General features: G+C 39.0%; 1 protein-coding gene across 1 annotated transcript in view; it reads right to left on the bottom strand.

Annotated features, from left to right (window-relative positions):
• The window catches only part of MCC (MCC regulator of WNT signaling pathway), a 465432-nt gene extending 438196 nt beyond the window's left edge, over positions 1-27236 (bottom strand). Inside the window, exon 1 of the mRNA XM_017959782.3 lies at positions 26561-27236. Coding sequence (XP_017815271.1) covers positions 26561-26715 — 155 coding nt within the window. The 5' untranslated portion in view covers positions 26716-27236. The remainder of the gene's footprint in view (positions 1-26560) is intronic.
• Between the last annotated feature and the right edge of the window lie 237 nt (positions 27237-27473).

Consider the following 27473-nt stretch of genomic DNA (forward strand, 5'->3'; position numbering starts at 1 on the left):
TCAGACATCCCTTGCAAAAAGGAGTCCTAGAATCACTATGGAAAACACACACACACACACACACACACACATACACATACAGGCATACATACATGTGTGCATACCTTAGTTGTATTCTGTGGATATTTAGATATTTAATAGATACTTAAAGGACAAGTAAACATCCTAGGGCAAGGAATCAAGCTGGAAACTTGCTTCATCCACATGACATTCAGCGAAAGCTGAGAAAAAGGGAAAATAAACTGAAGCAACATCAAGTAAACAGGTTGCCTAAGAAGAGTCCCTTCTATGAAAACAGATGTTTATACCTAAACATAAACAATGTCAATACCTAAACCATAAAAAACCCAAAACCTCCTAAGTGTTTGCAGCTGAAGTCATTTCCATCTTTTTATGACTGTCATGGGTAGCTTTGGGGAATATCGTACATGAAGGGAACCCTCTTTCTATTGGAAATCTTGACAATGTGTGGACACAAGAAAAAGGGTGAAGCCTGAGGCATGTGACACATCTTCTGAGGCACCTTGTGGGTGGGGATTTCTCTCAGGAAGAGGCCCAGCAGCTCTCTGTTTGGATGTGACTGTTTGCTCTTTTATTAAAGTAATATTTGGATTAATTCATCTTCTGTGAGTTTCACACCAGTACTCCCTCCTCTTTACCTTGTCTTTTTTCCCAAACACACACCATACATATTCTGCGTCAGTAGCTCACCCCCAGCGGGTCAGAGAACTAACTTCCAGCAATCATTTCTCCCCATTACAAGCTGTGGGGAACTGTGTGAGCCTGCAGATTGCTCGGGGCTCCCCTAACAGCCCCACGCTATACGCTGTGTGCCTTGTGCTCATAGAGCATCAAAAGATGCTCAAAGAGTTCAAAAGAGAGCATCATATTGAAGCCCTGGCTCCTTATAAATGCAGTCTGTCATGTTTGAGCAGAGACTCTGAGACAGTTGTAGCTTGTTGCCTTATATTTGGCTACTGCTAAAGTGTGGCCCATGGACCTGCAGCATCTGCAACACCTGACCATTTGTCAGAAACGTAGAATCTCAGGCCCCACAACAGAACTGCAGAATCTGCATCTGCAATTTAACAAAGTCCCCAAATGACTTTAGCTGCACATCAAAGTTTGAGAAGTACTGGTTTATGGCACTTTATCACATGTATTTTATTTAGAAATATTTGCATTAATTACTATAAGCCAAGCACTCTTAAAAATGCATTTTTCGACTCAGGAGGCTGAGGCAGGAAGATGGCTTGAGGCCAGGAGTTTGAGACCAGCCTGGGCAAAATAGTGAGATCCCATCTCTAAAACAGTTTTTAAAAATCAGTCAGGCATAGCGGTGCACACCTGTAGTCTCAACTACTCACAAGGCTGGCACAGGAGGACTGCTTGAGCTCAAGAGTTCAAGGCTGCAGTGAGCCATGATCATGTCACTGTACTCAAGCCTAGGCAACAGACCAAGACCTTGACTTAAAAAACAAACAATAAAAACCACGTTTTTCAAATAACTCATTTACTCCTAAGAACAACCCCCTTTATAATTATATGGTCAATAGATAATATTATGCTTCCATTTTACAGATAAGGAAACCAAGGCATGAAAGTGTGAAGTTTTTGCCCAAAGTTACATGGCCAGTATGGAGTGGAGAGGAGATTAGAACTCCAGAATCCGTTGTATATGCCACAACTCTATGCTGCCTACCCCTCAGACACACACAAGAAATAATTAGAAGGTCCAGGTGTGGGATGGTTCATGCCTGTAATCCCAGGGCTTTGGGGAGGCCAAGTTGTGAGGCCTGCTTGAGTCCAGGAGTTAGAGACTACAGTGAGTTATGATCATGCCACTGCACTCCAGCCTGAGTGACAGAGTGGGGCCCTGTTTCTTAAAAAAACTGTTTTAGTTTTTTAAAAAAGAAATAATTAGAATAGATTTTAAGGATGAACACCTTGCACCAGTAAAAGAAAAAAAAAAATACTCACAGGTGTTTACAACAACAACTGTGGAAGCTACATATTATAGTAGAGTTGCTCTACTCCAAAAGGACTATTCACTGAGGAAGGCATGCAAGAAGTTAAAAGTTTTTCCATCCCATGCCATCGAGCACCCAGGACAAACAGGAGTGACGATTTACTAAATAGAGGACACACTAGGTTAAAAATTATTACATATGAATATGTCTTTAGGACACTGTGAATGTAAGTCTGACTGGTAAAGTAAAAGGGTTTAACCTGCATGCCTGAGAACTTTAGCCTGTTAATGCCCACAAAACACATTAGAAACTGAGGGGAAAAGTGAGATTTTTAAAAATGGTATTTTCTTGCTTTACTTTTCAAAGTCAGGCCAAAATACTTTAAAACTAGTTGCAGACCACTGGCAGAGCTAGGCCTCTGGCCTTCTGGAACCATCCATGTAGGGATGTGACTCTGGCTGACCCAGGCATTCACTCACTTTCTACTTTTGTTTCTGAGCCTTGCCTCCTTTTAAAACACCTCATGCACAACTCTGATCTCTAATTTGTCCACAGACTTGGATTTTCCAGGCTGTTTGTTTCATAGTTCCCAGGGCAGCACGCAACAGAAACACTGGGAAATAGCACCTCAGGCTGCAATATTTTCCTGAAGCCTCCAGAAAGTGGATTTCATTCCAGCTGAAACAACACCTTCAACACATTTAGAAATGTCATTACAGTACTGTATAGCTATCAGCCTAGAATCTGTGAATTTAGTCAATCTTGAGTCCAGATGGCATGCACAAAGGACAGAGGGCAGTTATATCAGATTCCAACAATATGAGAAAAACCCCAACAGCAATTTGTTCTCCAGTAACTCCAGAAAAAGCCTAGAAACCCCTCAAAAAATATACTTTTTATGTTCATGAAAATAAACTGCTTATGCAAATTTAAAGAAATGTACTAGTAAGCCAATTATGCAAAAAGGCAACATTTTGGGTTAATTTTAAGAAGTAAAAGGACTTCATTGATTCTTTCCACAAATATTTACTTAGTTACAATGTGCCAGGTTACTGTGCTAGGCCTGAGGATTCAATGGTGAACAAAGAGGGACACAGTCTCTGCTCTCATGGAGCTCAAGGTTGGGTGGGCCAAAAAGATGTTAACCAACAATTCCCACAAATGAACGTATCATTACAAATGGAGATAAGTACTTGAACACAAGAAAGATGAGAGGGCCAGGGAAGGCTTAAAAAGTGTCCCTTGAGCTGAGTTCACAGGTTGAGAATAGCTGGATGTGTCCAGTGCACAGGAGCTAGATAGGGAATGTGAGCAGAACACACTGGAGAAACTGAAATTCAGAAAAGAGTGGTTGATGCACAGAGAGCCTGGAGGAGAGTGAGCAAGATGAGGTAGGAGAGGAAGCCTTTTGGCCCTGCATGGTTAAGAATTATGACTCACTTAAAGGGTTGTAAGCAGGGGCAAGGAGAGCAGATTGGCACTTCAAAAGATCTCTCTAGCTACAGTGTGGAGGACTGGATTGGAGGGAGGCCAAAGGAGAGATGGGAAGGCCAGTTAGGAATATCTGAAGTGCTCCAAGTGAGAGAATTAGGGTAATCATAAGGGAGATGGAAAGAAGTAGACAGATTTGAGAGAGATTTAAAAGGTAAAATAATAGGACTTGGTGATGAAATCAACATGGGAGTTCATGGAAAAGGAGAGCTCAAGAATGTTGCCAAGTTTGTTCTGGCTTCCGTAAGTGGGTGTACATGGTCACATTCACTGAGAGAGCAAGCCTGGAAGATTACCTTTTTGTGGGGAGAATCCTGAACCCAATGTTGGACTTGTGGAGTTTAAAATGCCTTCGGAATACCTGGCAGGAGATGATTTATAGGCAGTTGGGTCAATTAGTTATGCAAGTCTGAGATGCAGAAAAGAGGACCGAGCTGGACATTTACTAAGGGAGTAACTGGCATATACAAAGAGAACTGAAGTTGAAATGTAAATAAGGGATGAAACATAAATGCCCAGAGACAATGTCTGAGGTTAAAAGAGAAGTGAGCAAAAATTGATGCCTTAAAATATTCTAACACTCAATAGCTAGGTAGAGGAGGATAAGCCTGCAAAGGAGACAGAAAGGAATGAGCCAGAGAGGTGGGAGAACAGCAAGAAGACTGTAGGGTCTTGGCAGCTAGGAAAAGGGATGCGTCCAGAGGCAGGCAATGGGCAACACAGTCGATGGCTGAAAGGTGATACAAGCAAGGGGAAAACACCCTTTTTATTTACTGACAAGGTCACTAGTGACCTTAGCATTGATTCAATGAAGGGACAATAGGGCACCATAAGAGTGACAAATGCCAGAACTGAGTGGGTTGAGGAGTTTATGAGAAGTAAGAAAACAGAGACAGTAAGTATAGACAATCAAATAGCATCAAGTAGGAAATTCAATTAGACTAAAAGCCAAAGTCCTCACAATAATCTGCAAGGCCATAAAATCTGCTCCCTCACTACTTCACTTTCTACTACTCTTCTTTTCTCACTCCAGCCACACTGGCCGGCTTATTCTTTGAATGCATCAGCTTCCACCTCATGGCTTTTGCCTTTGCTTTTCCTTTAATCAGGAACTTTCTTCCTCCACAGAAATAAATGGCTGCTCCCTAGCCCTCAGATCTTTGCCCCCGAAATTATTTTCTCATCAAGGCCTCACCTAACTACTTCGTTTAATATTAAAATTAGCCTCTCATCCCTGAACTCCCTTCACTATTCCCTTCCCTGCCTTTATTTGGTATTTCTTACTATCTAACATATCATGCTTTGTTTTGTGTTTATTTATCTCACCTCCTGTCCCATGTAAGTTTCTTAAGGGCAGAACACTTGGGCTATTTTGTTCACTCCTATATTCTCAATGCTTAGAAAAGTAGTACATAGTAAGCACTCAACAAATGTATGTTGAATAAAATATTTGAATAAATTAAATAACTTTAATATATACTATCAAATAGCAACAAGAAAAAAAAGGCAAAAAAAGCTCCACTCACGACAGCAACAAAATGTAGGGGGAAAAACAGAGAAACAAAATAAAGGAAAAATAAAGCATAAGTTGATTATATTAGGAAAACCACTGACTGACATAAGAAAGAATAAATATAGAGACATATAATCCCTCTTAGCAAAAAATTGGCTTGCAGAAATATCAATTCTCTTTACATCAATTTAGAAATGTATCCTATTTCCAATTAAAATTCAATGGAATCTTAAAGACCTTTTGGGAGGAAAAATATGCCTGAAAATAGCCAAGATGGTTTTTTTTGTGGGGCGGAGGGAGACAATGAGGAAGGGAGGCCACATAAAATATTAAACCATATTATAAAGCAACAATATTGAGCTAAGAACAGACATATCAAGAAAAAAAAAAGAGTAAGATCCATAATGAGATGCAAATGTATGTTCTTCAAAGTTGTACACACATTACATTATGTATTTTCAAGTCAGCAGAGATTCATCACATGGAATTAGGAAAAATGGTGAAACATTTGGGGGAAAATTATGTTTTCTATCATGTGCTAAAAATTCATATACACAAAAATTCCTGAGGCATTAGATATTTAACTCCAAAATAAACCCATAAAATAGCTATAAGAAAATAATGTCAATATTTATCTACTGAGTTCAGTAGAGAGAGTTTTAACATATCCAAAAGGAAAAATGAAGAAAAAGATTGACAGTGACAGATTTGGCTGCATAAGCATTTAAAGCTTATATTTTGCAAAAGGTATCACAAAATTTAAAAGAAGACAAACATTTTAGGAAAATATTTGCAACCTGACAAAAGATTAGTATCTCTAATATACAAAGACCTCTTAGAAATCAAAAAGAAAAATACAAATTCCTAACAGAAAAAAAGTGAGCAAAAAGAAAATTCACAAATTAGAAATACAGTCAATAAGTAAATGAAAAAGACGTCCAAACTCACTAGGATTCAAAGAAATGTAAAGTTAAATAATGTTATACCATATTGAGATGTTAGATGATGGAGGTTTAGAAAGGTTATAATAGTTAATGTTACTGAATACACAAGAAAATGGGCACTCTTATAGACTGCTGATGGTAAACTCTGAAAAGCAATTAGGAATCCATTAACCCAGAATTTTTTTTTTTTTTTTTTTTTTTTTTTTAGATGGAGTCTCGCTCTGTTGCCCAGGCTGGCGTGCAGTGGCCCGATCTCGGCTCACTGCAACCTCTGCCTCTCACGTTCAAGCAATTCCCCTGCCTCGGCGTCCCGGGTAGCTGGGACTATAGGCACCTGCCACCATGCCTGGCTAATTTTTTTATTTTTTTTAGTAGAGACAGGGTTTCACCATATTGGCCAGACTGGTCTCCAACTTCTGACCTTGTGATCCACCCGCCTCGACTCCCAAAGTGCTAGGATTACAGGCATAAGTCACCGTGCCCAGCCCAACCCAGATATTAAGAGAGGATGTGTTCGTTTGCTAGGGCCACCATAACAAAGTACCATAGACTGAGTGGCTTAAACAATACACATTTATTTTCTCTTGATTCTGAAGGTTACAATTCCAAGATCAAGGTGACGGCAGGGTTGGTTTCATTGTGAGGCCTCTCTCTCCTTGGTGACAGATGGCTGTCTTCTCCATTTGTTTTCCCATGGTCTTCCCTCTGTGCATGTCTGTGTTCTAATCTGTATGTGTCTGTGCCTGATCTACATGTTTCTGTGGCTCTTTGGTCTGTGGAAGGGAGTCAGAGCAGCAGGGAACAGTGTGAGCCATAGCTAGAGTCAACCTGGCTGGAAGCAAAGAAAGAGGCTGAGATCTAGGAGGGTACGTGAAGTTGAGTGGCCATTCTGAGCACGATACATACTTCTTGCAACAAACTTACCCCTAACTAGAATAATATTCACCAATAAAGCCTACTTGATTATTTATTCTCCTTTTCCTGAACCTTCCTAAGCAGTTTGCATTTTTATTTGTTTATGCATGTGTATACTTATTGCCTAAGACAAAATACTCCTTAAGGTCAGAAGTTATAATATATTCATCTTTGTATTCCTCCGTGCCTACAGTGTACATTGAATGAATATTTAACAACAAAAATTAATATTCTTAAATTCGTTCTGCTCTGACAGTTATCAGATTCTATAACTATGGAAGATTTAGGAGGTAATCTGTAAAGTAACTATTGATTGTGAATAGCAAATTATTCCTTTTAGAGAAGCTATAATTTATATTAACAAAATAAGGGGCTTTAACTAATTTACAAGATCAGAATGCAATATTTTTTGTGATATCCTCATTCCATATTATTTCACAGATGGTAATTCTGGAAGCATGTAAGCATATGGTTAAAGACAGATTAACATGGTGCAGAGTTTTCCTCTATTTTAGGAATGAGAAAAATCAAAATACTATTTGGGAGTGTGGAGTACCGTATTTTGTCTTAAGGTAATATTAATCTATTGGTTCATTCAATGTTGATTTAGCATCTAATCAACGCATGATGTCAGGTGGTGTGAGAGATACAAAGACATTGTTGCATTCATGAAGCTTACAGTCTAGCAGGTGAAAGAAGCAGAATAGAAATTACCATAATACAAGTTAGTATTGGGTAAGTTCTTTATTTTTATTCTATTATTACTTCTAAATTTCAGTTTACTGTGACTACCTAGTAACTAACCATCGATGGATAGCCTATGAAAAGTAGACCACAAAATATTAATTTAAGAATCTCTTTCTAACTTTTATATACCTTGGAGTAGTCAAAATAAAACTGGCTGGGTGCAGTGGCTCACACCTGTAATCCCAGCACTTTGGGAGGACAAGACAGGAGGATCACGTGAGTACGGAAGTTTGAGACCAGCCCGGGCAACACAGTGAGACCCCATCTCCAGAAAAAATTTTAAATTAGCTGGGTATGGGGGTGCATGCCTCTAGTCCCAGCTACTTGGAAGCCTGATGCAGAAGGGTTACTTGAGCCCAGGAGTGTGAGGCTGCAGTGGGCTATAATCACACTACTATGCTCTAGCCTGGATGACAAAGCAAGACCCTGTCTCAAAAAAACAAAACAAAACTGTGTGGGCAACTGTCCATCAACTTTTCAATAACAACTATAACACAAAATTATAAGTAGTTTTTAGGTTTACTCCATCTCATAACCTTCACTTAAGAATTGACAAAAAATCCTAACCAAGAGTTCAATGCTTTTGAAAATACTATTACTGCATGGAATTGAAGGAATTGGATAATAATGACTACTACTAAAGAGAAACTATGGATTTATCAGGGTTAGTTCATGAACAACCAGAGAGTTGCCCAATAGAGACTAACTTAAACAGCATGCCTTTCCGTAAGAATATGCTACCACTAAAATCCTGAGCTGGTACCTACAATCCATAAAAATCAAAGTATTTCAGTCCTGAAAAAGCTAATCGAAAAAATCCCAGAAGAAGAAAATGATACTGATTAGAAAGTGATGTAAGACTTATCTAAAGTTACATGACCAGTTAGTAGCAGGGGCACTAAATTTTGGTCACATTGATCTTTTAGATTAGGTAAAATGCACCTAATATGTATTTTCAAAATATAAATTCCTCAGTTAAATTGGACAAAAAGTTGATAAACCTTTTTCTAAAAATTATGAAGCATTTGAAATGTTTCTATTAAGTGTTGAGCACTGAGGTTACAAAGGCAAAAGACAAGAAAGCATGGTCTCTGCCTTGAGTATGCGGAGAAAGGAAATGAAAACTATGAGAATATCCAGTGTGAGCAGTGCTGGTGTAGGAGTATGTGCAAGGTGCTAGGGCATCAGGAAAGTGTCCACAGAGGAGGAGCTATATGGAAACAGCCTAGAAAAAATGAGAGGGTGCTCATCAGACAGGTAAGGGGGAGAGAGAGGCACTTACGGGAAGCTGCACGTGCACAGCACCGATGCTTGGAGCAGCCTGGCACGCTGCAGTGAGACAGGAATGCAGCAAGAGATAATGCTGGAGGGGGAGTGGAGTCACCGTGCCAGACGGGCAGGGCCTTAAATTAAACACCCCTAGAAGGAGTCTGAACTTACCTGTAAGGAACAGGCAACTGTTGAAGGATTTTAGGAAGAGCTGCCTGCTCAGTTCTGTGTTATAGAAAAATGACTTCAGTGTCAGTGCTGAGAGTCCTGGAGAGGACAAGCCTGCAGATTAGAGCACTAGGATAATAATCCTGGTTAGAGATGAAGTAGCTTAGGAAACCAAAAAGGGAGACAGGGATAAGCCGCACTGATTTCATCCTTTGCCTATAATAAATATAAAACTGCCAACACATTTTCAGAAGAGGAAATACCTCCCCAACAATTTTCTCAGAGACTTTCATCCCATTTATTACTGTGAAGTAAAGTCAGCTTAAGACTACATCACATAAGATTGAACAAATAAAGCCCTTTCCTGAAAGCATTAACCTCTAATGTAGAATATTTTGTTAAGCTTCTCATTTCTCAGAAAGAAGTTCTGAAATTTTATTATAAATAAAAATTCTGATATTTAAAGGAAATGCAGCCACATCGTAATGAAAATGCTTCCCTCCACCCCATCTATTTTCTCACTTCATTTATACTACAAATTTGGGCATGTGGATGTTTTAAATAATAGACAACAGGTGTACTAAACAATGTCACTTGCCATAATATTGAATAGATGCCCAATTAACACCAACATTAAGTCTAAATGCTCTTTCAAGTATCTTCTATATCATTGATGTGAATGTTTTAAATAATTAAACACAAAGCTCATCTATAGAGAATTTTCCAAGCAACAGTTTCACAAGTAAATATTCAACTGAGAGTTATATCAGACAAACATTTAATGCTTACTAGTTACACTTAATGCTTATTAGTCACCGTATTTAAAAGCATTATTAAAAAATAATGGTCTCCAGTAAAGGCTAACATGGGATAATTCAAAAATCTGCATTATTGTAATTTTGTATTTAATTGTACTTTTTATTCTCTATATGCTTTAAAAGACAAATGCATTAAATTGTACACTGAAAAAAAATAAATATATATATTTTGGCAAATTAAAAAAAAAAGAAAATGCAAATAAAATTTCCTACTGTAAAGTTCTTCCAAAAAAAAAATGCTTATTAGTCAATCTAGAAACTTGTTCAATTTACTTTTTCACTTTGTTAGGTGACAGGGATCCAAATATTTGAAAAAGTAATAGGTCCAGAGTCCTTCTACCTACCCATCTTTTTTTCTCCCATCAGTTAGAGTCATCGATAATCAATGGCATAAATTTAGTAATGACTCATTTACATATTTAAACTGGCATTTTGAAATGACAATGAGAAGCTGACAATTAACTGTTCTCTAAGGAAATGCCCTTTCTCTCCATATGGTTTCCACTCTGAGACTAAGAATTAAAGAGATTTTTCAATTTATGGAACAACAGAGAGTTTCTCCAGCTGAGACTCCCATGTCATTTCATTTAGAATGCAAATCCCAACATTTTAAATGTCATTCCTACTGATGCTAAGAAGGCAGTTATAAAATGAAAAATCACCCTCACCATAGAGCTTTGGTAAATTAAAAAGTAAAGAACTTTAAGACTTTAAGGGAAAATAAGTTTTCTCGTGTTAGCTAGGCTGCATGTATGGTGGGAAATACCCTCAAGAAGCTATGTTACCTTAGCTCCTCACCTTAAAATGAAAATACTAATTCCTGTTGCAAAGATTACATAAGATAATGTATGGTCTGATTGTAAACTATAAAGGTTTGTGTAAACATATGCCATTATTACTTTAGACTTCCACTGATATTTGACTCAAAATAAAAAGACTGTAAAATGACCTCGTGGGCCAGAGGAAAAATCGAAAGTACCCTGAAAAACATAGTTACTAAAAATGCATGTGAATGAATTAGTTTACAGATTCAACACAATCCTTATAAAACTCTCAGCCGTGCTTTTTGAAGATTGAAAACTAATCCTAAAATTCATATGAATACTCAAGGAACCAACCACAGACTAAATATCTTGAAAAAGAAGAACAAAGTTGGACAATTCATACTTCCCAATTTCAAAACTTAGAACACAGCAACAGTAATCAAGACAGTATGGTACTAGTATAAGGATAGGCGCACTGAGCAATGGAAAGGACTTGAGAGTTCAGAAATATATTCTTACATTTATGGTCTATTGATTCTTGACAAGGTTGTCAAGAAAATGGGAAAAAGATTAGTACTTTCAACAAATGGCTGTTGACAACTGAAGATCCACATTCAAAGGGATCCTTTCTTTACACCATACACAAAAATTAACTCAAGTGGATCATAGACTTAAATATAAGAGCTAAAACTATAAAACTCTTAGAAAAAAACATTTAAATTCTTTCTGACCTTTAGTTAAACAAAGCCTTTTTAGCGACAGTATCAAAACACAAGCAATAAAAGGCCACAGAATGTACAATGTCCACAGCAGGCAAGTCTAGAGAGGTAGTAGACTACTGGTTGCCTAGGGCTGGAGTGGTTGGGGGAAATAGGGATGACCGCTAATGGGTTTCATTTTGAGGTGATGAAACTATTCTAAAATTGGTTGCAATGATTGTTACTCTGAATATATGAGACCATTGAATTGTATGCTTTAAATGGGTTAATTGTGTAGTATGTCAATTATATCTCAATAAAGCTAGTTAAATATAACTTAAAGAAATGTATGTGAAAAGCCACGTCGAGTAGTGGTCATGACCTTCATTTGTTAAACATGATTTTGAATTCAGGTCCTACTGACTGTGGAATCTTGAGCAAATAACAATAATTCTGAGCCTGTTTTTCTTATCTTTAAATTCTGTAATAAAAATTCCTTTCTCAAAGGAATGAGTATTAAATGCGATCATGCAGACTAAGTGCTTACTTGGCACAGCCTAGCATACAGTGAGCACTCAATAATATTAGCTATTAAAAGAAGAGACATATGGGCCTAGACTGTAGATACTTGCTAAAAACAAAACAAAACAAAAACCAATAAGTTGGTTGAGGCATTTCTGTAAATGTTATTTGTTAAAGTATATATAAACTTAATAATAAACAGGGTGCTTCCAAATAGGCAGGCTCACTTTGAAACACTCAGTAAAAAGAGAAAGAAGGTCATAATCATAGGTCCTAACAGAAACACGGAGGCTGGATTTACCTTTTCACCTAAAACAGCTAGAAAACCAGACAAAATACATGAAATAATGATTTTCAGACATTATATAACAGCATAAGAATACATTCCATGAGTAAAGGGCAACAAGCAAGGTGGACCTACACTTATATCATCTTGCTGCCTGGAGGCAGTCTATCGGCTGCAGAACAGGAGGGAAAATTCAGACTGCATCCAGTGGTCTCACTGAGTTGAGGGGAGAGAGAACAAAATTCAGGGAAGGCAAGGCAGATTAAATTTGTGGTGCAAAGGGAAGAGGAAGGAATGCTTTAGATAAACGGAGCTCCACAGATGTGAAGAGTAGGCTAATTTAAATTAGCCCTAGTCTAAAGACTCCTCTGGTCATGCCAAACAAAGTTTAAAGGCAAGCTTCCAAAAGAGCCAAACTCAAATGCAAGCCACAACAAAGTATAGAAATACAACACAAAAACCAGCATCCAACAAGTTAATACATCTGGTATCCAATTAAATGTAACTAGGCTTGCAAAGAAGCAGAAAACAGTTCCATAACCATGAGAAAAATCAATCATTGAACCCAGAAATGATAGAGATGATGGAATTGGCAGATAAGAATTTAAAAGTTATAAATATGCTCCATATGTTCAAATGGAACTTCTCGAGGTGAAAAATACAATATGAATACAATATGAAAAATGCAGTATCACTCCACTTTTTGGTGATGACACTAAGACAGAGGCAGGGTCTGGTGCCAACTCACACAGTAGCAGAGCCTAGAGGGAACTCAACTTTCCTGGCTCTGATCCAGGGCTCCTTCCACTATGCTGCAGAGAAATAACATGATCTGACAGACACTTTAGTTGGTTACCGGCTGCTGTATGCCTGGGCCTTAGGTGGAATGTTGAGGGAGCAACGGTAGAATTAGGAGCCTGTTATAATAGACTTGGTGATAAACAAGTGATGGTTTGGACCTCAGTGGTAGAAAGGAAGATGGTAAGAAACAGTTGAATATTAGGTATATTTTAAAGAGTTGGTAGGGTTGCTGATGGGTTGGATGTAGCACTTGAAAAGAGGAGAATGCAAGAAGACTTCAAGTTTTTAACTCGAACCTCTAGCAAGGGAGTAGCCATTTACTGTAATGGAGAAAACTGAGGGAGGAGCAGCTTGGGGAGAGGAGTCAGGAATTCGGTTCTGTACATGGTAAGCTTGGGATGCCATCAGACATCGAAGTCAAGTGTGCAGTTACTGCATATAGCTGTCTGAAATTCAAGGGAGAGATTGAAGTTAGAGATATGGAAAGAGTAAAGATGGTGGACAAATGACTAAAGTTTGGAAGCTCTGGGCTTTAAGGGTCTTTAGATAAGAGGAATCTGTGATCCGATAATGTGGCATCATGTTCCTCAGGCAAAGGAGTCTCTTGCCAGTCTCACAGAGAGTCCTTTTTATCATTATGGCTTCTCACACTATTTGTCAGGATTATCCACTCTCTTTCCCTGTGTTTCTGCAGTATCTGTCTCGCATGGCTACTGTGAGTATTACGTAAGCTATATGAATATCTGGTAAGCACTCCATACGTGTTAGCTGTATCTTATCTGAAACAGATAATCCTGTTTCTCAAAAGTAATATGGTTTCACTTGTATGTGAATGCTCATAATGCCTTTATTTACAATAGCCTAAACCTAGATACAACCTAGATGTCCATCAACTAATGAATGGATGAACAAATTGTGGTACCTTCATACAATGAAATGTTAGTAATAAAAAGGAACTACTGATATACGTAAAAGTATGCATGAATTTCACAAGCATGACATTGCTCAAAAAAAGTCAGATGCAAAAATAATACATGCTGTATGACTTCATTTATGTGAAATACTAAAAGACAAATCTAATCTGTAGTGACAGAAAGCAGATCAGTGGTTGCAGGGGAGTGGGTTTGGGGTAGCAATAGACTAGGAAGGGGCACAGGAAACTTGTGTTATGAAAATCAATTGAATTATGAAATTCAATTGTGGTGGTGGTTATAGGGGTATATACATTTGCCAAAACTCATTGAAATGTATACTTTAAATGGGTTCCTTTTATAGCATGTCAGTAAATCAGAGAATATTGCATATCAGTTAGTGCTTCTCAAAAGTAATATGGTTTCACTTGTATGTGAATGTTCATAATGCCGATGTGTCCTCTTCAAAATTCTCTCCCATGTTACTTTACAATCCTAAGTAGGGATCTATTTTTTATCTTGAGCTACCTCAAGGGGAGTTCTGTAGGGTGTTTTTTTAACCTAATTAAAAAATGAAATAGGATCATATTTTTCTTTGACTTATCTTGGTAGGCTGATTGCTTTATGGCTGGTCTTAGGATTTTAATGGTTTCTCTTTTTTCTTCCTTATTGTTCCACTTAGGTTCAGATTATACTTTTCTTAGTGACACTATGGCTTCATTGTAGCTTTGAGGCTTTCAGTGCTATTCAGTTTCTTTGATGCTTGGCTTTGGTTATGCTGCCGTTTCAATCTCACAAAGGCTCTCTTTTAAAAATTGTGTTCCAGAGTTACTGCTTCCAAGAAGAAAAAATATATTGCAGGTTTTATACTTATGTCACAAGAATCTACTTTGCCATGAGACAAGGAATGTAGAGGTCATAGTCTTTCTGTTCTATTTACCTTTGGTTCAAGTGACTCTTTCAACCCTTTAAAAGTCAGATGACTTTTCTCTCTTGCCTCCCCAAGTTCAATTTCTGCTAACACTGAATAAGGGTGAATAGTAGATTATGTTTAAGATGTATATAAATTTGTAGTTCTTTAGTTAAGCAAACTACCATATTCTCCATTAAATCTGAAAACCTTTTGTTGTTTATAGTTGTTGTTGCTGCTGTTGTTTAAGGAGGACTGAGCAAAGTGCCTGCAAGCAATTTTAGGTCATACATTTCACTGATAATTTCAGTTTTGACTAATTCTCTAATAACACAGTATATGGAGCAATGAAGGTGTTTATTCTAGCATTATAGAAAATACCATATTTCAAAACTTTCTAAGATGCACGGTTTAACATTGTGAAATCTGAATGTTTCTTAAAATTTATTGGCCTTGTGCCAACACAGTTACCATTGCCTGTTCTGTGTGAATCAGATTGTTATTCCTTGTAAAATGGACTAGATAACCGCAAACCTCAGGGCTTCCTCAAGAATACAAGTCGTGGTTATTGTCTGAGAAACTTCCATCAACATCTTCCAGTAAGATCAGGAGTGTCAACATCAATACTTGCAGAAAGTGTGTAGGCATCTTAGAAGAAAATACTATAGAAAATAGTATGCTGCATCCCTAAATATTTTAATGTCACAGAGGTTGATGTGAAACACAACATCAATATCTAAATCAAAAAGTGATTTGGAAGACTTGGATTTTATTATTTTTATTTATTTTATTTTATTTCAGACAGGGTCTTGCTCTGTTGCCCAGGCTGAATGCAGTGGGTATTCACAACTCACTGCAGCCTTGACCTCCCAGGCTCATGTGATGCTCCCACCTCAGCCTCCTGAGTAGCCAGGACTACAGGTGCAGGCCACCATGCCTGGCTAATCTTTGTAATTTCTTTGTAAAGACATGGTTTCCCCATGTTGCTCAGGCTCGTCTTGAACTCCTAGGTTCAAGAGATCCACCTGCCTCAGCCTCCCAAAGTGCTGGGATTGCAGGCATGAGCCACTGCAGCTGGCCAAGACTTGGATTTTAAATGTGAAAAAGTTTTAGAATTATTTTAAACAATCTGATTAGCCTATTTCCCTTTTTATATATGTACCAGCCATTGCAAAAACATGTCAAAATGTAAAGTCCATTGATGCTAGGAAGAAAATGCATCAACTAATGAGTAAAATAACCAGCTAATATCGTAATGACAGGATCAAGTTCACACATAATAATATTAACCTTAATGTAAATGGACTAAATGGTCCAATTAAAAGACACAGACTGGTAAATTGGATAAAGAGTCAAGACTCACCAGTTTGCTGTATTCAGGAGACCCATCTCACATGCAGAGACACACATAGGCTCAAAATAAAGGGATGGAGGAAGATCTACCAAGAAAATTGAAAACAAAAAAAAGCAAGGGTTGCAATCCTAGTCTCTGATAAAACAGACTTTAAGCCATCAAAGAGCAAAAGACACAAAGAAGGCCATTACATAATGGTAAAGGGATCAATTCATCAGGAAGAGCTAACTATCCTAAATATATATGCACCCAATACAGGAGCACCCAGATTCATAAAGCAAGTCCTTAGAAACTTACAAAGAGAATTAGATTCCCATAAATAATAATGGGAGACTTTAACACCCCACTGTCAACATTAGACAGACCAACAAGACGAAAGTTAACAAGGATATCCAGGAATTCAACTCAACTCTGCACCAAGCGGACCTAATAGACATCTATAGAACTCTCCACCCCAAATCAACAGAATATACATTCTTCTCAGCACCACATCGCACTTATTCCAAAATTGACCACATAATTGGAAGTAAAGCACTCCTCAGCAAATGGAAAAGAACAGAAATTATAACAAACTGTCTCTCAGACCACAGTGCAATCAAACTAGAACTCAGGACTAAGAAACTCAATCAAAACCGCTCAACTACATGGAAACTGAACAACCTGCTCCTGAATGACTACTGGGTTCATAATGAAATGAAGGCAGAAATAAAGATGTTTTTTGAAACCGATGAGAACAAAGATACAACATACCAGAATCTCTGGGACACATTGAAAGCAGTATGTAGAGGGAAATTTATAGCACTAAATGCCCACAAGAGAAAGCAGGAAAGATCTGAAGTTGACACCCTAACATCACAATTAAAAGAACTAGAGAAGCAAGAGCAAATACATTCCAAAGCTAGCAGAAGGCAAGAAATAACTAAGATCAGAGCAGAACTGAAGGAGATAGAGACACAAAAAACCCTCCAAAAAATCAATGAATCCAGGAGCTGGTTTTTGGAAAAGATCAACAAAATTGATAGACCGCGAGCAAGAATAATTAAGAAGAAAAGAGAGAAGAATCAAATAGGTGCAAGAAAAAATGATAAAGGGGATATCACCACCGACCCCACAGAAATACAAACTACCATCAGAGAATACTATAAGCACCTCTACACAAATAAACTAGAAAACCTAAAAGAAATGGATAATTTCCTGGACACTTACACTCTCCCAAGACTAAACCCGGAAGAAGTTGAATCCTTGAATAGACCAACAGCAGGCTCTGAAATTGAGGCAATAACTAATAGCCTATCAACCAAAAAAAGTCTAGGACCAGACGATTCACAGCCGAATTCTACCAGAGGTACAAGGAGGAGCTGGTACCATTCCTTCTGAAACTATTCCAATCAATAGAAAAAGAGGGAATCCTCCCTAATTCATTTTATGAGGCCAACATCATCCTGATACCAAAACCTGGAAGAGACACAACAACAAAAAAGAGAATTCTAGACCAATATCCCTGATGAACATCGATGCAAGAATCCTCAATAAAATACTGGCAAACAGAATCCAGCAGCACATCAAAAAGCTCATCCACCAATATCAAGTGGGCTTTATCCCTGTGTTACAAGGCTGGTTCAACATACGCAAATCAATAAACGTAATCCAGTATATAAACAGAACCAAAGACAAAAACTACATGATTATCTCAATAGATGCAGAAAAGGCCTTTGACAAAATTCAACATCCTTTCATGCTAAAAACTCTCAATAAATTCAGTATTGATGGAACATATCTCAAAATAATAAAGAGCTATTTATGACAAACCCACAGTCAATATCATACTGAATGGGCAACAACTGGAAAAATTCCCTTTGAAAACTGGCCCAAGACAGGGATGCCCTCTCTCACCACTCCTATTCAACATAGTGTTGGAAGTTCTGGCTAGGGCAATCAAGCAAGAGAAAGAAATCAAGGATATTCATTTAGGAAAAGAAGAAGTCAAATTGTCCCTGCTTGCAGATGACATGATTGTATATTTAGAAAACCCATTGTGTCAGCCCAAAATCTGCTTAAGCTGATAAGCAACTTCAGCAAAGTCTCAGGATACAAAATCAATGTGCAAAAATCACAAGCGTTCTTATACACCAGTAACAGACAGAGAGCCAAATTATGAATGAACTTCCATTCACAATTGCTTCAAAGAGAATAAAATACCTAGGAATCCAGCTTATAAGGGATGTAAAGGACCTCTTCAAGGAGAACTACAAACCACTGCTCAGTTAAATAAAAGAGGACACAAACAAATAGAAGAACATACCATGCTCATGGATAGGAAGAATCAATATTGTGAAAATGGCCATACTGCCCAAGGTAATGCATAGATTCAATGGCATCCCCATCAAGCTACCAATGACTTTCTTCACAGAATTGGAAAAAACTGCTTTAAAGTTCACATGGAACCAAAAAAATCCCACATTGCCAAGGCAATCCTAAGCCAAAAGAACAAAGCTGGAGGCATCACGCTACCTGACTTCAAACTATACTACAAGGCTACAGTAACCAAAACAGCATGGTACTGGTACCAAAACAGAGATATAGACCAATGGAACAGAACAGAGCCCTCAGAAATAATACCACACATCTACAGCCATCTGATCTTTGACAAACCTGACAAAAACAAGAAATGGGGAAAGGATTTCCTATTTAATAAATGGTGCTGGGAAAACTGGCTAGCCATAAGTAGAAAGCTGAAACTGGATCCTTTCCTTACTCCTTACACGAAAATTAATTCAAGATGGATTAGAGTCTTAAATGTTAGACCCAAAAGCATAAAAACCCTAGAAGAAAACCTAGGTAATACCATTCAGGACATAGGCATGGGCAAAGACTTCATGTCTAAAACATCAAAAGCAATGGCAACAAAAGCCAAAATTGACAAATGGGATCTAATTATACTAAAGAGCTTCTGCACAGCAAAAGAAACTACCAACAGAGTGAACAGGCAACCTACAGAGTGGGAGAAAATATTTGCAATCTACTCATCTGACAAAGGGCTAATATCCAGAACCTACAAAGAACTCAAACAAATTTACAAGAAAAAAACAACCAATCCCATCAAAACGTGGGCAAAGGATATGAACAGACATTTCTCAAAAGAAGACATTTATGCAGCCAACAGACACATGAAAAGAAGCTCATCATCACTCACCATCAGAGAAATGCAATTCAAAACCACAATGAGATACCATCTCACACCAGTTAGAATGGCAATCATTTAAAAATCAGGAAATAACAAGTGCTGGAGAGGATGTGGAGAAATAGGAACACTTTTACACTGTTGGTGGGACCGTAAACTAGTTCCACACTAGTGGAAAACAGCGTGGCGATTCCTCAAGGATCTTGAACTAGAAATACCATTTGACCCAGCCATCCCATTCCTGGGGATATACCCAAAGGATTATAAGTCATGCTTCTCTAAAGACACATGCACACGTGTGTTTATTGCGGCACTATTCACAATAGCAAAGACTTGGAATCAACCCAAATGTCCATCAGTGACAGACTGGATTAAGAAAATGTGGCACATATACATTATACTTTGCAGCCATAAAAAAAGATGAGTTCGTGTCCTTTGTAGGGACATGGATGCAGCTGGAAACCATCATTCTCAGCAAACTATCGCCAGAACAGAAAACCAAATACCGCATGTTCTCACTCATAGGTGAGAATTGAACAATGAGACCACTTGGACACAGGAAGGGGTACATCACACACTGGGTCCTATTGTGGGGAGGGGGTAGGGGGTAGGGGCATAATTAGGAGATATACCTAATGTAAATGACAAGTTAATGGGTGCAGCACACCAACATGGCACAAGTATACATATGTAACAAACCTGCACGTTGTGCACATGTACCCTAGAACTTAAAGTATAAAAAAAAAAAAAAGAAAAGAAATGAGGGCAATAATAAATAAATAAATAAATAAATAATAAATCTTTTTTAACAGCTTTGTTGAGTTATATAATTCACATATCATAATGTTCACAAATTGTTTTTTACTATATTCACAGAGCTGTAAAACTATTACCAAAATCAATTTTAGAACACTTTTATCATTTCAAAACAAGAAATCCTATACTCTTTAGCTCTCATTCATCTATTCTTCCCATTACCCACAAACCTGAGTAACCACTAATCCACTTTCTATCTCTATAAAACTGTTTACTCTAGACATTTCACATAAATGAAATAATATAACATGTAGTCTTTTGTGACTGGCTTATTTCACTTAGCATTAATGTTTTCAAGGTTCATCCTTGTTGTAGCATGTATTAATACCTCATTCCTTTTGATGGCTGAAAAATATTCCATTATATGGATACATCACATCTTGTTTATTCATTCATCAGATGATGAACATTTGGGTACATCTTTTGACTATTATAAATAATATTGTTATGAACATTCATTTATGTTTTTGGGTGAACATTTATTTTCAGTTCTCCTAGCTGTATATCTAGGAGTAGTATTGCTGGGGTTATACGCCAATTCTATGTCTATGTTTTAGAGGAATTGCTAGAGTGTTTTCCAGAGTAGCTGCATCATTTCACATTGCTATCAGCAATATATAAGGGTTCTGATTTATTTACATCCTTGTCAACACTTATTATTTTCTGACTTTTTGATTATAGTCTTCCTAGTGGGTGTAAAGTAGAATCCCATGGTAGTTTTGATTTGCATTTCCCTAGTGGTTAATGATGTTGAGCATCTATCTTTTCATGTGCATATTGGCTATGTGTATGTCTTCCTTGGAGAAATGTCTATTCAGATCCTTTGTCCATTTTTAAATTGAGTTATTTGTCTTTTTATTATTAAGTGTTCTTTATAAATTCTAAATACTAGTCCTTTATCAGATGTACAATTTGTAAATATTTTCTCCCATTCTGCAGCTTTCACTCTTTTGATAGTGTTTTTTGAAGCATAAACTTAAAAAATTTACAGAAGCCCAATTTATCAATTTTTTCTTTTGTAGCTTGTGCTTTTGGTGTCACATGTAAGAATCCATTGTCAAACTGAAGTTCACAAAGACTTAGCTCTATTTTTTCTTCTAAGAGTTTAATCGTTTTAGTTCTTATATTTAAGTTTTTGATACATTTTGGGGTGATTTTTGTAAACAGTGTGAGGAAAGTGTCCAATTTCATTCTTTTATATGACTATCCAGTTGTCCCAGTATCATTTCTCAAAAGATGATTTTTCCCCCATTTTACCCTTGACCTTGGCATTCTTAATCTTGGTGCTTTTGTTGAAAATCAATTGACATGAATATGTAGGTTTATCCCTGGACTTTCAATGATATTCCATTGACCGATTTGTCTATCATTATGCTAGTACCATACTATCTTAATTACTGTCACTTTGGAGCAAGTTTTGAAATTAGAAAGCATGAATCCTCCAACTTTGTTCTTTTTCAAGATTGTTTTGACTCTTCTGGGTCCTTTGAGTTTCCTCATGAATTTTTAGATCAGTTCATCAATTTCTGCAAAAAAACAGCAGCTGGTATTCTGAGAAGGATTGCATTGATTCTGTAAATCAGTTTGGGAAGTATTGCCATCTTAACAATCTTAAGTTTTCCCATCCATGAACATGTGATTTTTTCCATTTATCCAATCATTTTTAATGTACCCATAGAGGAATGGCATGATGCAAATATATCACTGGGAAAATGGAAATAATATCCCTTGGTTATGGGATTAGAGATAATTTTGATTTTATTTTTGTATATTTCCATGTTTTTCCAAATTTTCAACAACAAGAGTATCTTTTACATAACCCAAAAGAAGTTATTTTTAAAGAAAAAATATCTTTAATAAAATATACACATATCCTCAAAGACCTGAAGACAGAAATACCATTCAACCCAGCAGTCCCATTTCTATATATATACTCAAAGGAACATAAATCGTTGTATTATAAAGACGCAGCTGTATGTTCACTGCAGCACTGTTCACAATAGTAAAGACATGGACTCAACCTAAATGCCCATCGATGATAGACAAGACAAAGAAAGTGCGGTACATATACACCATGTAATACTACACAGTCATAAAAAAGAACTAGATCACGTCCTTTGCAGGGACATGGATGGGGCTGGAGGCCATTACCCTTAGCAAATTCACACAGGAACAGAAAACCAAAGATCACATGATTTCACATATAAGGGGGAGCTAAATGGTGAGAACACATGGACACATAGAGTGGAACAACATGCACTGGGGCCTATCAGAGGGTGGAAATTGGGAGGAGGGGGAGGATCAGGAAAAATAACTAATGGGTACTAGGCTTGGTACCCATAACTAGTGGGCACTAGGCTTAGTACCCGTAACTAATGGGTACTAGGCATGGGTGATGAAATAATCTGTACAACAAACCCCCACGACACAAGTTTACCTATGTAACAAACCTGCACATGTACCCCTGAATTTAAAATAAAAGTTAAAAATATACATATTTAAAATATTACATAGACATGAAAAATAGAAAACGCTTGAAACATTTTCCAATATACATGAACATACCACTGTTTATTCTTGGTCACATTTTCATCAGAATTTGCTGATTGTGTGCTATATGGTAGATACTGTGCTAAGTATTGAGTATACTGTTTTTAAGAAAACAGGTATGATTTCTGCCCTCGGGAAGCCTACATTTAGTGAGAGAATGACAATAAACAGGCAAAGTAGCAAACAGAAAAGGAATTATAAGTTGTAAAGGGCACTTTGAAAGAAAGCAATCAGTACTATGATGGACAATAATGGCAGGATAAAGCAAACCTATTTTGATATAGTGGTCAGGGAAGCTCTCTCTAAGGCATCAACGTTTGAGCTGAGACTTGGGAACCCAAAAATGTTAAGGGCTGGCTTTCAATATTTGTCAAAGATATGTTCAATATAAGCAGTTTCTTATATTGAACGGTAAAAACAAAAAGCTTTAAAATTCCAAGGGGAAAATAATTTCAACAAATAGAGTAACCTCCACCACCTTCTATAATATGATATACAGGGTCCAAAAAATCCAGTACCATAAAATATGTGAAAAGTCATTGTAAGGTTAATGAAATGCACTGAAAGTGTTTACAGTGGTCTCACTGTGCTGCCCAAATCCAGCAGAGTCCCAGCCACAGTTTGGAGCCACTTGATCATAGCTTTCTGCTCCACCTTAACTATTGATGGGGATGATTCTGGGTCCCTTTTACAGGCTAAAGTTCCTTGGCAGAAGCAGCAATTCCAAGAATCTAGGTAGTTGATGCCTTTTTTGTCAGCCTGATGGGAAGACTGGGCCAAGAGAATACCGAAAGCACAAAGTATCACCCCTTACCTCCCTGACATTTCCCCTCATGGCCCAGTTTCTCTTCCACTTATCCTTCCCCCAAACTTAAGATTTCTAGCCTACTCCTGTTTAGAATCAGGGTTAGGCAGAGGACCAGAGCAAATACAGTTGAATGTGGATTATTAGGGGAGGGGGGCTTATCATAGGTATTAACTGCTACCTGCCCACCCAATATCTATTTCCTGCTCTTAGTAACAGAACCCAGATTTTGTTTAGGAGGTAATGTGCCTAGTTGAATTATATGCTTCCTCAGACTCTACTGAAGTAGACATGGTTAAGTGATGTAGTTTGACCAATAAGATGTCAATTAAGGGATTTGGGAAAGTTCTGCTTTAATGATATAGGAACCACTTATTTCCACGTTCTTTTACATCTTCTTCCCTAGAATTTGGGGATGAGGAGGGAGACAGGGCAATCATCTTTGGACTATGAGATAACCATGAAGATGAATGCTTTATGTGAAAAACGGTGTTGGAGAAAGGTAGAACATAGCTGGGGACTGACACCACTGCAGAGCTGCTGCCCCAACCTAGATAGCCTACCTCCAGATTTCTACGAGGTGACAAAGCCAACCCTTATTTGACTGTAGTTAGGTTACTGTGATGACATATAGTCATCTGAAATCCTAACAGGTACAGCTGTCTACCATGAACATAAATTTATCGTCTTTGGATGAATCCAAAGTTTTTAAGGTTTTAATGTAAAAAGTCCAACTCTCATGTCTGATAAAACAGGAAATGCACAACCCTCCAAACCGTATCACCCACTACAGAGTGGTAAGTATAGGTCATTAAATGAAAGCAGCACAGAAAAGTGGCTTCAGAGAGGGAGTCATTTCATGCCCCTTACCTTCATTAGCCCCATTCCCCAAGTCATACCACATAAACACAAATTCCAGGTAAAACTGTGCTTACTACGTAAACACACTTCCAGACAAGTTCCTTATTGCTCTACATTGCCATCCCTAAACTTCTCCTACATGGCAATTCTGCCACAGCATAATTCCCAGGGCACCTCCACCCACAGTTAAAGTTATGATTTAGGGTTCATTGCTACACATACCTTGAAATTTTTAAGCAGACACATTAAAGTAATGCGGCTCAAGGAATGTTAACAACTTTTTCCACTTTTGCCTCAGCCAGTTTCTACTCCAGTCCAAAACGGCTTCTTTATCACCACTCGCTTTACTCAGATTACGCTTACAGAATTCATCATCCTCCAGGGTAGAATCACCAAAAATAATGTGAGCATTTATACAGAAAGTGTAGTTCAGATAAAACAATATATTAATAGGCCAAATTAGAAAAGAATAGCACGCTGCTAGTTTTCTATATGCATTCTTGCCCGTGTGAAATTAAACTTTTTTGCATCCATGCCGGGAGCGGTGGCTCAGGCCTGTAATCTCAGCACTTCGGGAGGCCAAGGCAGGCAGATCACTTGAGGTCATAAGTTCGAGACCAGCCTGGCCAAATGGTGAAGCCCCTTCTCTACTAAAAATACAAAAAGTAGCCAGGAATGGTGGTGGACACCTGTAATCCCAGCTACTTGGGAGGCTGAGGCAGGAGAATCTCTTGAACCAGGAGGCGGAGGTTGCAGTGAGCCAAGAGCACTTCACTGCACTCCAGCCTGGGTGATAAAGCGAGATTCTGTCTTAAAAAAAAAAAAAAAAAAAAGCATCCAAAGTTGAATGGAGTTTGCTTTTATTATTGCCAATGAGATAACCTTTCAAGTAGGAAAACAACAAAAAGGAAAACTATGTAATGAAATTTTTTTTAAATCCCAGAACCAAAATAAGTAAAGATTTCCAGATAGAAATTTGCGTGGAGTCAATCAGAGTTACATATTATTTTCATTTCCGAACAGAATTACTCCATCAAGTTTTCTGATATCTCTCTAATGTTTCTCAGTAAAACATTAGGAAAGTAATAAAAATTCACCTAAGAATGATCAAAATTGCATTGAGTCCCAAATAATTTTTTTTTTTTTTTTGTAATTGCAAATTCTTACATGTTAAATTACCTGTTTCGGAGAGCTTTCTAAATTTTAAGGGAAAAATTCCGTACTCTTTCTTTTTAAGGTAGGCAGGCACAATCAGGAAGCAGCCCGGATTTTCTGAAACAATCTTTAGCATCACAAAGACAAAGACTAAAGAAACATGTAATGCACAACTTAGGCTGCTCCTTCATCCGAGGCAATTCAAATCTCCACGGATACCAAGTCTTCAGTGTCCGGTGTCAACCTTTCAATAGAAGCATACCAGAAACTGTTGCGATTGCCTTCTTCACCACGAGAGTCTAAACAACACAAATCTGGGCAGAAGTAATTATCTGGCCAAGCCGGGAGGCACGAAGCTTAAATACCGCCCCTGTAGGAGGTGTGGGGGATCCGAAGCAAACACCCCAAAGTTTGTTTGTAGGTGGAGGCGCGGAGGCGCCCGGAGCCACCCCCGAGGCTCACCTGGTCAGCGCACAGAGCCGGGTAGGAGTTGGGTCTAGCCAGAGTTTGCTCCTGAGCGCTTCGTTCCCCTCAGGCTAGTGCGTTTAAATCAGTACTGGGTGGCAAACGACGCCCATTCTTTGGGCTCTGAAGTTTGGAATTCATGGGTTCTGCGGCATAAGAAAGTTCTTCGCAGGTTATTTCCATGTTCGAGGCTGTCGCTTAGCGTATCTCCTCCCGTGCGGCCCCAGGCTATCCACCGAGCCGCCTACGAGATCGCTGCCCTGTGCCGCAGCATCTTGATGCCCAGGACCCCGAGGCTGTGGGGCAGCCTCTCCTACTTGGGATAAGCGGCCAGAACTCCTTTCCCCACTGGGAAGAACACTCCCAGCCCCGGGAAGAGTGCGCATCCTAAGGAGATATCTCCTAACGCCTAGACAAAGACAGCGCTGGGAAAAGTTAGACCAACTGGCACCCCCGCAAGGCGAACAGAGCAGCCCCTTGGCCTTGGTGGCCGAGCCGGCTACGCGCTCTCGGAGTCGCGGCCAACTTTTCCCGCGAACTTCTGAGCAACTTGCCGCAAGTTGGGGCGAAGGGGCAGATCAGGGGTCAAGGGCGCGCGGACAGGCTGATCTCGCCCCAGTCGTTTTCCTTGTACCTCCCCGCGTACCTGCTGATGTATCCGTCCCCGTCGCCGTCGCATGTCTGAAAGAGGCGCCGCATCCTCTCCTCCTCGCCGGTACTGGACGTGTCGCTGCTGCTGCCACCGCCGCCGCCGCCGCTGCTGGCGCTCCCCGCAGCCGCTGCCGCCGCGGCCGCCATCATGCGCCCGCTCCCTGCTTGGGAGGAGGAGAACGCGCGGCCGCAGCAGGAATCCGCCGGGCGCGCAAGCTGCCTGCAGCCCCGAACCTGCCTGACAACGGAGCATGCCCAGTGGCCGCCGGGGCGCTCCGGGCGAGGGATTCCACCTCTCCGGGTTTTGCCCGGGTTGGGAAGATGGGCGCTCTGGAATCGCACAAGTAGGCACCTCAGGGAAGAAGGAGGAGGGGAAGGTGGCTAGAGGAGTCAGAGAGCCAAGGGTGACAACGGGAACACGAGAGGAGGCAGAATACACTGGAGCCCCCCGGGAAGGGTGTCAGCATTGTGCATCCGGCCACGACGCGGGCCCCGGACACTTGGGGACGCTTCAGACAGAGGGCGGGTGTTCTCCCGGCAGAACTCCGACCGCCTGGAGTCGTGGATTCCTTTTCCAGAAAAAACATAAACACACCGTTTCTGCAAACTCAAAACGGTGCTTGTCATCCCACCCTCCAGGATGGTTCCGGGTTCTGTACCCATAACCCCCAATGAGAAACGGAATGACTGGACTTTTTATGAAATCTTGACACCTGTCAAGAAACCTGGCCCTCACAGCCCTGATCTTGGCTTCCACTCTGTACTGGGAACAGTCTGCACTCATATGTGACATTGTGCACGTTGGGTCCATTTCCGGAAACGGCTCACTCTACTGGGCAGGCATCACTAGAGTTTCCCCCAAAAGCTTTAATAATGCCAAGAGCGAACATAATAGATGGTCTCATTTG

Source organism: Papio anubis, chromosome 5 (genome assembly GCF_008728515.1).
Source record: "Papio anubis isolate 15944 chromosome 5, Panubis1.0, whole genome shotgun sequence".
Classification (NCBI taxonomy): domain Eukaryota; kingdom Metazoa; phylum Chordata; class Mammalia; order Primates; family Cercopithecidae; genus Papio; species Papio anubis.